This window comes from Dipteris shenzhenensis, chromosome 14 (genome assembly GCF_047967505.1).
Source record: "Dipteris shenzhenensis isolate YYH24624 ecotype China chromosome 14, Dip_SZ_1.0, whole genome shotgun sequence".
In the NCBI taxonomy this organism is placed as follows: domain Eukaryota; kingdom Viridiplantae; phylum Streptophyta; class Polypodiopsida; order Gleicheniales; family Dipteridaceae; genus Dipteris; species Dipteris shenzhenensis.
This window is the reverse complement of record NC_141609.1, coordinates 35064507-35076985: the sequence shown is the minus strand read 5'-3', so window position 1 is coordinate 35076985 and position 12479 is coordinate 35064507. Positions and strand designations below refer to the sequence as shown.

The 12479-nt window shown below is 44.7% G+C and overlaps 1 protein-coding gene across 1 annotated transcript in view; it reads right to left on the bottom strand.

The window, feature by feature from the left end:
• The window catches only part of LIG6 (DNA LIGASE 6), a 146310-nt gene extending 134118 nt beyond the window's left edge, over positions 1 to 12192 (bottom strand). Inside the window, exons 1-4 of the mRNA XM_087384541.1 lie at positions 11990 to 12192; positions 8772 to 11878; positions 7885 to 8002; positions 7608 to 7689 (exon numbers count right to left, since the gene is read on the bottom strand). Of these exons, the coding sequence (XP_087240667.1) occupies positions 7608 to 7689; positions 7885 to 8002; positions 8772 to 11712 (3141 nt within the window). The 5' untranslated portion in view covers positions 11713 to 11878; positions 11990 to 12192. The remainder of the gene's footprint in view (positions 1 to 7607; positions 7690 to 7884; positions 8003 to 8771; positions 11879 to 11989) is intronic.
• Between the last annotated feature and the right edge of the window lie 287 nt (positions 12193 to 12479).

The window sequence follows — 12479 nt, the reverse complement described above, 5'->3', positions numbered from 1 at the left end:
ATACAATAGGGGTATGGGGGAGAGGTATAGCACACACATACCTGGCTTTCTGGATGAGGATCTGCACCAGATCTGAAGCAATAGGAAGCAGCACCTTGCATGGAATATTGCGCCAGCAGAAGGGGGGCCTGGATCTAGGTATGCAGGGCAGTGTCTGGGCCTGGCAACAGCAGCCCACAAGCCCCACAAAGGGGCCTACTTATAGGCCAGACCAGTCGGATCTGGTCGGCCATCTTCTGCCCCATATAACCGACCAGATCTGGTCGGTTAGGGCTCCCTACCAGTCGGTGCATGCAGCAGGGGACCAACCCCTGGTCGGCCACTTCTTGAGGGCTCTTGGCCCTCCTATAAATAGCCCCCCCAATCCCCCTCATTCTCCATCAACCTACACCTAATGCCTTGCATCCAGGCAGCATGTTAGGAGAGGGAGAGTGCTCAGTTTGTGACGACAACCCTTGCTGCCTTTTGTGCTCAGTTCTGAGCTTTGTCATCCCACATTTTGTGGACGAATACATATCTGAGTTTTGTCTCTATCTCTCTCTATCTCTCTTGAGAAAGGTTTTGTGTATGAGTGTGATCATCTATCTGGTTTACTGAGTGTTGTATGAGCTGTGATCGGAGTGAGAGGTGTCAAAGATTCTATCCTCCTATTTCCAACATGGTATCAGAGCAGGGTTTCCAGCTCTAGAAGGGAGTTCCTCAGCAAGAACGCGACTCCAATCGACACTCAGGTTTGCTGTGTGGTCAAGTTCTCTACTGCAAGTTCATTTGCAGATGAGTGAGGGAGACAATGTTCACGACAATCTAATGAAAGTCAAGGTGGTGAGGGATCAGCTCGCAGCAGTTGGTCAGAAGGTAGACTCAAGTCATCTAGCTTTGCTGACACTTCACAATATACCTCGCAGTTTCAAGAGTTTCGTGACGACAATCACTATAGGACAAAGGACCAAGCCTATCACCTTCGAAGAGCTTGGCCCTTTACTATTGCAGGAAGAGGGTTGAGAAAACTATTCAATCAATCGGACAAGAAAGCACCGTGGCAAGGGACAAGCCAAGCAAGGGCAGACCGAGGATGCAGAGAAAAAGAGGCAGATGAAATGCTTCTACTGTGAAAAGCTTGGTCATTCAGCTAAGGAATGCTGCAAGAAGGTAGACATCAAGCGGAAGGAGTCCAAAGCCAAGGAGGAGCCAAAGACTGCATCGGCCAATGTCACCACCAGCGCTCTCTTTATCATTACTGAATATTGCTTAGCCTACGCAGTCAGCGAAGGAAAGGAAGGCTGGCACATGGACAGTGGAGCCTCAAAGCACATGTCCAACAAGAAGGAGTGGTTCAAGACTATGGAAGGTACGCATCCTGACTCCAAGGTTACTGTGGGGGATAACCAGACATGCCCTATGAAGGGTGTTGGTAGTATCCCATTCATCACGACTGCAGGAAACAAGGACCTGATTTCCGATGTACTCTATGCACCGACTTTGTGCAAGAATCTTTTGTCTATCAGCCAGATAGACAAACACAACATGTCGGTCCTATTCGACGACGGCAAATTCACTGTCACATCCAAGGCAAATGGAAAGGTGGTGGCTCATGGCATTGAGGAGCATGGGCTATATCGGCTCAATGCTTTGTTGGTGCACGCGAACCATGGCAGATCCAAATTATGGCATGAACAATTCGGTCACGTCAAGATGCAAAAGTCCAAAATGATGGATGGACTTCCACCAATTGCAGGCAATTATCGTGTTTGCAGGGCTTGCTTGGAGGGCAAGCAACATAGGGACAAGTTCCCACAGGAGGCCTCATCACGGACCAAGAAGCCGCTCGAGTTGGTTCACGGCAACATTTGCGGCCCAATGTCAACAAATTCATTCGCAGGTTCACGACATTCTCTTTTATTTGTGGATGATTTCAGTCAAATGACCTGGATATTCTGCCTAGCCAAGAAGTCTCAAGCTTATGAGAAATTCAAAGAATGGAAGGCCCAGGTAGAAAAGGAGAGCATGGAGGTTGTCAAAGCCTTCTGCATAGACAGAGGGGGGGAGTTCACTTCTACCGAGTTCAATGGATTTTGCAAGAAGCACGGGATCAAGCTACAGCTCGCACATCTCAGCAAAATGGAGTTCCTGAGAGAGAGCACAAGACCGTCATAGAGACAAGTTTGACCATGTTGCGAGGGAGAAATCTTTCAAAAGCTTATTGGGGTGAAGCCGTGAACACTGCCGTATCAGAACCAAGACCAAGGATGTTGATGATAAGACTCCATATGAAGCTTAATATGGTAAGAAACCGACCATATCCCATTTACAAATTTTTGGTTCTAATGCATTTGTTCATGTGCATAAAGATTAGCGGACGAAGCTTTAATCTTTGAGGAGTCAGAGCCCCAAACTACAGAAGAGGTTCACGAACTTCAGACATTACCCCCACCCAAGGTCACTATCAAAGAGGTGGAGACGACTGAAGAACTGGAGGAGGATGACAGTCCAGTACCGGCTCCAAAGGCACCTCTCTCATAGAAGAAGCTACCTCAGTGGTATTTGAACACTCTACCAAACTCACGGGTCACAAACATTCCCTAGAGCAGTTCTGGAGCGCGGCAATCTCAACACAACGTGAAGACCCCCTCCGTGAACTATGCTATGGTGGCTCGGCTTGAGGAGCCCAGATCCTTCAAGGAAGTGAGGGATATCCCAGAATGGCAAGATGCTATGCAAGCAGAGATGGACTCCATTCTGAAAAATGACACCTGGGATTTGGTAGACAAGCGGACCAAGCGGAAGGTAATTGGTACTAAATGAGTGTACAAGCTTAAGTTCAAGTCTCATAGGAGCTTGGACAAGTACAAAGCTCGATTGGTGGTGAAAGGCTATGTACAATCAAAAGGACTTGACTTCGATGAGACCTTCGCCCCCATAGCCATGATGGTGACGATACATACAGTTATTGCCTTGGCTGCTCATCACAGTTGGCCTATCTTTCAGATGGACGTCAAGTCTGCATTTTTTAATGGAACCCTGGAGGAGGAGGTCTATGTGGCACAGCCACCAGGATTTCAGATTCCAAGATCCACATCAAAAGTATGCAAGCTGAAGAAGGCCTTATACAGGCTGAAACAAGCCCCCAGAGCATTGTACCGGCGAATAAATGTTTCTTTCAGAAAATCGGGCTTTAGCGGAGTCCATTATAGGCAAATTATCTCGTCTCACAAGGGGATTTGCGGCTGGTATTAATCCTGTATGTGGATGTCAAATGATCTCATCACTACAGGAGATCATGCGAAGAAGATTGCTCAAGTCAAGAAACTTCTCATGGAGGAGTTCGAGATGACAAACTTGAAAATACTTCATTACTTTCTTGGGATTGAAGTGAAGCAGGGAAAGAGCTGCATCTTTATCTCATAGGAGAAATATTGCAGGGAGCTACTCAAACGCTGCAAAGCGGTAGTGACTCCCATGGAAGCTGGTAGTGTACATGATTCATCTCAACCGGATGATTCATCTCACTGTATCGACGCATGGTGGGTTGTTTGCTTACCTCACCAATACCAGACCAAATATTTCTTTCTCAATTGGATTGCTCTGCCAATTCTCCGCCACACCTAAGAAGGCCCATTGGGACGTAGGCATGAGGGTGCTAAGGTACTTGAAAGGTACTTGCACCTACGGTATCACTTACACGAAAGGCATTGAGTTGGGCGGTTTCTGCGATAGTGATTGGGCAGGTAATGGTGACACCCGGATATCGACTACTAGGTACTGTTTCATACTCTCATCAGGAGCCGTGTCATGGCTGAGTAAGAAACAACCTACTGTTGCCCTTTCATCAACAGAGACAGAGTACAGGGCTGCTTGTACAGTGGCACGCAAGACATTGTAGCTCAGGTGGATCTTGGAGGACATGAACGTGACTCAAGAATATGCGACAATGATCATGTGCGACAACCAGGGTTGCATAGCAATTGCCAACAACCCCGTGTTTCATGCACGGACGAAGCACATCAAGGTCCATTACCACTTTGTTCGAGAATTGATCGACGAAGGTGTCATAGAGTTGTACTGCCCGACCGCCGATCTCAGACGTCTTCACGAAGGCTCTCCCGAGGGAGCAGATGGAACACCTCATTCGACGCATGGGGATCGGCCCACAGTTAAGGTCTTTGTAGTCAATGCACATCATGAAAGACACATCCTTTTACTTCACCAATAGGACAAGTAAAGCAAAGAAAGATTGACTGTGTGTGATAAAATCTCCATCCAACAATTCCTTTACTTGCCTAGCCACCTCCTCCCTCTCTACTTTTGACAACCAGTATGGTGCTTTGTTCACGGGTTTAGACCCTGGCTCAAGAGTGATGGAATGATCAATATCCCTTTGGTTAGGAAGATTAGCAAATACATCTGCATATTGCTGCTGCAATAATTCTTGCATCTCTTGATCCTCAACCAAGACTTAAATAGTGTTATCAGATTTTGAGAGAAGGATAGCATAGAGTGCACAAACACGTTTGAGATCCCTTGCCAACCTCATATACATGTGATTAAAGTCCAATGTGATCTCACTAAGGGACCTCAGCCAATCACAGCCTAGAACAATGTCTATGGGACCATGTCCAAGACAAATAGATCTCCCTGGAAAGTAAAATCTGATAGTTGAATCTGAGTGGCTTGGCAGCAATACTTAGTAAGAGAATGCTCCCCATTAGCCACTTGAACTTGCAAGCCTTGATCCATATCTGTAGGGTGTAGCCTTATTGCCTGGACAGAAGTTGTGGGTACTCCCACTATCAACCAGGATATGAACAAGTAGTCCATTGATTGACCCCTTGAGTCTGAGAGTTTGGGCACCTTTAGAACCCATTATAGCCTCTAGAAAGATGCGGTACAAGACAGATTGGGTGTCTTAAACACTTCATCATCCTTAACACAAGAGTCTCCGTCTGAATCTCTGCTCACATCCACGTATTCATCAACAATTTCAACTTTCCATTGTTGGCATCTCCTTGGGTACTTAGACTGGTCGTCACCATTAATCATGGTGAAAAGAGGACTCCTTGGAACCATCAACATCATCCTGGCTTCATTTTCACAATCATGAAATTCAGGCTCTACTGTTAGGAGCGCTCAATCTTCAATAAATGCTCCGATTTAGGCATGAGCAGAATAGAACAGAGCAAGATAGCAACTAAGGATTGAAAACCCCCAATAATCCAGGTTTGTAAGCTGACATTGACAACTGACAACAAATGTGCCACATATAAGAGCGCAAACGAACTCCAATGAATATCAAACCTGGAACAGGTGTCACTGCAGCTTAGGCGACTCCAGGGATGCCGTCAAAACAACAATCTTAGTAGTAGATCTCCAGATCGTTCCAAAAGAAGGAAATTTCCTGCATCAGAGATTCTTGGGCAAGGCCAGCCCAAATGCTGGAATTTCACATCGATAGTTTAGGGCTTCTGATCAAGAGATCAGCCCGATCGTGCTGATTTAAAAATCGTGCAAATATGAGAAATTTGGAGATTTAAGGATCTCAGAGGCTGACACTGACTGGAGCACCTGGACATATTTTTGCACAGGGGTTGGCCCCATGCTCAAGAACCCATGATCCAAATGTCGGGATGAAATGTTAAGAAATTGTCCACCAAATTCCATGAACATGCTCTGATACCTATGTAGCAAGGCCGCCTAATAGGCCTGCTAATTTAACCCTAATCAACTAACTAGAGTAGCTTAACAGATAGCAGCTAGGAAGTCATGGAAAGAACAGCAAGAATCACCAGAATCCAAGTGCACAATCGCCAAGAGAATACCTGGAAACCATGAAGGCATCCATAGGGCTGCACAAGCAACAATCTAGGAGGAAGATTCCTAGTTCAGCATAGAGGAAATAGGGCTCAGCTGCAGTGGCTGTTATTAAATGTCAGTCAAAGTTATGAGTAAAGGTACGGCAGGACCCTTTTTTAGGTTCAGGCCTGCACACATCAATGACCACTTTGCTTATGGGATGGCTGTCCTAAGATGCCATGTGGCACCAGCAGACCACCCAGCTAAAATTACTACTATTTACAAAGCCAATTAAAGGCTGATTAAGCTAACTAAGTAAATTGTCCTTTGTTACACTTGGTATGAGAAAATTCATACATTTTTTACAAATCCGGATCTACAGAATAGTCCAACTGAGAGGACGTTTTTACCAATCAGGATCTACAGATAGTCCAACAGAGAGTACCCTTTGTGTCAAGAAGGACTTTAAGAATATATATATGTATATCTTGAAGCTTCATTTGAGCTGCCTAATCTGGGTTATTACATTATTATTTGGGCATTTAGTTTATGGGGACACGTATAGAGGTTCGATTTTCAAGACTGTGAGCCTATTTCAACTCCCATGGGAGGCTGTCCATGTATGATGCAGGTGAACCTTTGTACTGTTATATCAAGTAAGGCTGTTAAATGCCTTATTTATCTCTGCAATACCCATCCAGATATTCAGTTCAGTGTATCCCAGTTCAGCAGGTATATGCACAGCCTAAAGACACAGTATTGGTATGCTGTAAAGCGTGTTTTTCAAATACTTGCAAGGTACTCAATCTCTTGGTTTGTTCTATGCCAGAAGGGTGACTCTGACTTGCATGCTTTTAGCGATTCAGATTGAGCTGGAAAACTTGACACCATACATTCCACCAGTGGAAATTGTTTCTTTAATGGCAGTTTATGCTGGTTGAGCAAGAAACAATCCACCATGGCAACATCATCTTGTGAAGCTGAGTATAGGGCAGCCTTCCATACTTGAATTGTATGGCTCGGGAGATTGACGGCAGACCTTCGTGGTGGTGTGCTGCCAACTACTCCCATACTCAATGACAGTCGGAGTGCTATTGCAGTGCCACACAATCATGTGTTTCGTGCACGCATGAAACCGGTTATCATTATGTCAAAGAGAGATTAATTTCATCTACTATCGTACACATCAAAACGTTGCAAATCTTTTCATGAAGGCTCTATCCAAAGAAAAATTTGAAGCTTTCCCCAAAGCTTTGGGCTTACTTCCATTTGGTGATTGAGATCACTCCTTGCACACCAAAAGATTGTCACTCCAAGGAGGTGACGAAATATTGAAATATTTAAGGTAGTGGCCAATGTATTAAGTATTTAGGAGGGTTAGGGTCACTTTCCTTCTAAGGATTTTCCCCTAACATTTAAATATGAGTTTGTGTGAGTTTTAACCATAGTGTGGGTTAACCTAGGGTTTTAGGTTACTCTCATTCTTCCAACTTCATTTCCATAGAGCTCCATGTCTTTGCTCTCTCCACCATCTTTATCTCTCACAACATTAGCTCAACACAACCCCATATGCTCTAAAGACAATGGTATGCCAAATCCAGACTACATGTAGCACACATAGAGAATCAACATTTGGTTACCCACAAAGTCAATGGTTATGTCGACAACACTGATACTGAACATTATAAATTTATAGCATCAACATAAATCTATAGCATCAACAAACAGCTCAAATTCCAAAAAAACTTATGACGTATAACATTGAGGTTCAGATTAATTAATGGCATTAAAGTTTCCTCACTAATTTTCAAAAAACGCACCACATTTTTATAATCAGGTGCAATACGATTTGTCGCAAGATACACTGCAGGAAGCACGGCTTCAGGGGATAATGCCAGCAAACTGTGATCCCAAGCACATAATAGGATTAACTGCATAAACTGAGAGTGCTGCCAATTGTGGTCTTGAAGATTATGATACACCGTGACAGCATTATTGACATTCTAGTGTGGGAACCTACTGACTCAAGAAAACTTTTCTGCAGCATATCTTGTAATCAGCTATGTATTATGTATTCAAGCATATTATATAACAAACCTGCGAAACATGTTGCAAAGCATATCTGAGGTCTTCAACCGACCACTTTCCTGCTCAATCAAATCAAAAGCTCGGGCCAAGTGCGCATATGGTGCTGCCTCATCAACTTTCCAGCATGCTGCACATGACCGTTTAAACCAATGTTGGTCACTGAGGGCTACTCATTTGCCTTTAACATTATATTTCCAAACCAAGGCCTCATGAAAAAAAATGTGACTAAACACTCTATATTATCAGATCTATCTATTGTACATTTCACAGTAACATTGTGAAGTGTATGGGTCTGAAACACATAGCTAGCTCTGTCATGGAAAATCAAATCCAACGTCGTTTAAGAGTACTGAAAGATTCAATAAACTAGGGATGCCTCAAAACAAAACGCTATAGAATAGCATTACTATTCCGTGATACTTCAAATAAACCTTCATCAGGATGATACTTCACAGCAGAGAATCTCTTATTTACATATGATCTAAGGAAACCGTTGCCAGCAACACCATAAGGGTAACGAGTATACACAAAAAGCTGGAAATCCAAAACTACGAGTACACATAATTAAGAGAATTGTGAATCACAAAATACATAGAGAGAGAATTGAAGTGGTTTTTTGTATGTGCAAACACAAAGCTTTCAATGGCCTTCAGTTGACCAATTGATATAACAATGGAGTCCATACCCATCCAAACACATGAAGAAACCATCTCTGTGGTCTGGTCAAAACTAAGCTCCAAAGGTCAATTCAGATTTACAAGACAAGATTGAGCTCTGACACCTTCATGGGCATGTACATTGACGCTGGTCTGAAAGCAACTATTGGACGAAGACCGAATCCGATGTCACAAATGAGTAGAAACATGACACGGATAGTGTACAATAGAGGCATTTACCATGCTCAACCGGCTTGTAATCCCAAAGGGACACTGCAACAGAGCAAGCTTTCGCTTCTAGCCTGAGTTCTTTTTGCATGCATGACATCTCACCAATATCCTGAGTAGACGTAATTTGCCTCTGAGCATTGTCTTCAGCTGCTTGTGCTCCCTTAAATTCAAGGTTTGCACCCAATTCAAGCTCATTCCCTTCCCTCGATGCCAGTGGAAGGCTATTTACAGGAGCCATTTCATTTACACTTCTTTTCAACAGACTAATACTGCTATTGCTATAATACAAGTCTAATGCAGCACCTATATCTCCGCCAGCCTTTTCCAATAGAACAATTACTTTCTGTTCCGGTAAAACACCTCCTAGGATGGTTAACAATTGGTCTAAGCCTTCATGTGAGTTTGGATTTTGTGCAGCCACAGCTTCACGACACACTCCCATTTTCCGTCCTTGTTCTGGCCTCTCAAAATGAGCCGCGTTTGCATTGGTCTTCTTGAAGAATGTCAGTATTGAAGACTGTGCCCCAGAACCTTTTCGTGAAACAGTTGATTTGGGTAACTTCTTGCCCTCATCTGCTGTTGAAGTTAGATTGCTTCTTGATCCAGGAACAGAACATCCCAATCGAACCTGTTGATCACTTGAGCATAACTTTTGAGGCCTATATTCATTCCCCTCCACTGGCAACTCACTGACGCTGGCTTCACCCCCGTCATTAGCTGAATTTCCTGCTAGAATGAAGCCTTCATGATCCTCACAGCTGCGACCTGCAGCGTCATTCTCTTGGTCCTTTTGCCCCCCAATCTCGGGGATATTCTGCTCAAAAAATAATGAAATGGCTAGATTCAAATCCCCATTTGCTTTAAGGAGAAGGCAACGCATTTGCTCTTCACTAACCTGTGCAGGCAGGACAGCTCTTAGTTGCATCTCCTTTTGAGAACTGCAAACCGGAACGTTGTCACCATTATTTTCTTTAATATTATGTTCTGGTTTTAAGTGCCCGCTTTTTGAACTCGCTAGCTTAACTTTCTTCTCAGACTGAGTAGCCAACTCTAATTCCTTTTGTGAAGTAGCATGCATTTTAGGGTTCTCCCTTTGCCGCTTTTTTGCTCCCTTGCCAAAAGCAGCTCTTAGGGCTGAGCTGGGATCTGATTCAATCAAAGAGCTGAAATAATTATCCAGCTTCCAGCTTGTTTCCACACTCGCAGTGTTGAGCGGTTGCTGCACCTTGAGAGTCTCATTAGTATCAGCATCCTTGCCCTCTGATAATACAACAGCATGTTGTTCCCTCTTTCCAGCCACCTCCCCCGATTGCTGTGATGCTCCCATGTCCAATGGCATAGTTTCCTCAGTGCAGCGAGCCCCATGCTCAGTCCTCCTGTTAAAACCCCTTATAAACCGCCTCTTGCTTGCAGTCTCATCGACGAGATTTCTGAAGTGCCTCCTCATGGATGCAACAGCCTTACCGTCCATTTCACCACCTTCAAGACCTACGGTGGGGATTATTTCCTTTGGCCTCAAGAAGGCTATATACTGCCGAAGCTCTTCATAATTGGAATGCTCACTGTATGGGACAAGATGTATTTCGAGAGGTCCCTTCCGTCTCACAGAAAAAGTCGTCTTCTTTGTTTCATACGTCCACCCTGTGGGAACAAAGCCAACAACCCGAGTACAACCTGTTTCTTTTAAAACTGTCTCCATCTTTCCAAAATTCGGCCGAAAAAACGGCCATGTCTCACCTAAAAAGTTCCAGGATACAACATGAACATCCGTAGCTGAACGATTAGTGGTGAATATCTCGAAATTCTCTAAATCCAAACACTTTAACAAAGAATATTTTTTTTCATCAACATAGACCAAACAATTGCAATGCTTTGCAACTGCCAAAAGAATTCTTTCTTTGCCTATCACATATGTGGAAATAAGGAACAGGATCGAGCCTCTGTCTCCTTGTCGCTCTGAGATTGATTCCACGATCTCCAGGTGTCCCTCTTTTCTCCCTGTGAATTTCACGTCGTCTGCAGTGCTGGCAATACACTTTTCGTCCTCTATATCGCTTTTGCAGCGCCGATCTTCTCCAACTGAGTCCATTTCTGCTCGCCCGTTAAATTCTTGATCTTCGAAAGAACCTCCCCTGTAATGCATTCCCATTGCCTTCGCATCTGGAACCGGAGTGGAGTCACCTGGGAAGGCATCCAACTCTTCCATTTCTGAGCAAGTTTCCGTTCTGCTCTCCGTGTCCTCAGGGACAGCTGAACAATCTTCCTCGTGGGCATTCCCGCGCTTCAAGTTAGAAATCGTTTCCGCAATGTAGTTAATAGACTCGGTCTGCGTCGGGAAGACGAATTTTGGGTTGCAATAAGTCGTGTCTAAAAACACTGCATCGGCACCAATAAAATCGCAAAGGGTAGGATCAAGATTCATCTGTGGAGAGTAACGCATGTCACCGGTATGAACATATCTTAAGTATTTGTTCCCTTGAGTAGGTACTTGGAAAAGCATCTGCACTGCACCCGGGCAGTGATTTGCATCCACAAGAGTCACTTGGCAAGAGTCTACGAGAAGAGTCTCTCCCAATGGCAAGGGGTGGACGAACACCTCAGGCACATTGATACACTCAATCACAAGGCGAGCTGTGATGTCTGAGCAGAAGATGATCCCCTTATTCCAAGAAGAGGTAAGTCCGGTGTAATGGTCACTGTGGAAGTGTGAAAGGAAGTAGGAAGCAGACCAAGGACCAGCGACACGAAAGCCGTCAACGATGAATCGTGTTCCTGGAATCCGCTTAACTGATGGGAAGTTGGAAGGGAAGCTGGGAAGCGATACAACGCTCGGCGAGGAATCCTCAACTGGAGAGGGCGCAGCGGAATTTGTGGCGCTCTCTCTTACGCTTTGCAGGGCAGCACGAAAGAGCTCGACTCTGTCGATGGATTTGCTGCGTGTCTCCGCCATCTTTTCGATTCTCAGAATGCTTCGCAATCGGAGTTGGAAGACGATTGTGAGCAGCGGTTCATTCCTTCGGAACTAACTCGCTGCTGGCGACCACAAAACCAATCAAAGAGGCTGCTGCTCTTGAAGACCTCGAACGCCATAGCCAAACAGTGTCAAATCCCCAAACCTGAAGAAGAAGACGCCATAGCCAGTCCCAGCTCAAACCTCGCTCGATTCATCGAAAACAACAAAAAGCACAAAACCTCAAAACGCCAAAGCCAGTGTCAAATTCCAAAACCTGAAGAAGACGCCATAGCCAGTGTCAACCTCGCTCGATTACCAATACCTCAAAACACCATAGCCACTATCGACTACAAATGCCCAAAACCTCAAAACGCCATAGCCAGTGTCATCCTCGCTCGATTACCAATCCACAATCTCAAAACACCATAACCACCATCGACTACAAATGCCCAAAACCTCAAAACGCCATAGCCTGTGTCAACCCAAAAGTCCAAACTTCAAAACACAACACCAAACAGAAGAACCCAAAACCTCATCAAACATCTACTGGGTGCTCTTGATGATATCCAAAAACCTCAAACACCCAGAAAAGCTATCACATTGGCTGCATTGCAAGATAGCCCAAACCTCAAACACCATAGCCAGTGTCCACAGGAAAACAGAGAACACAGCATCTAAACATCAGAAAACATCACATTGCCAGCTCTGCTACTGTCAACAAGACGAGTAGCATGATCCCGCGACGGTTTAGAGACCCGGTCTCA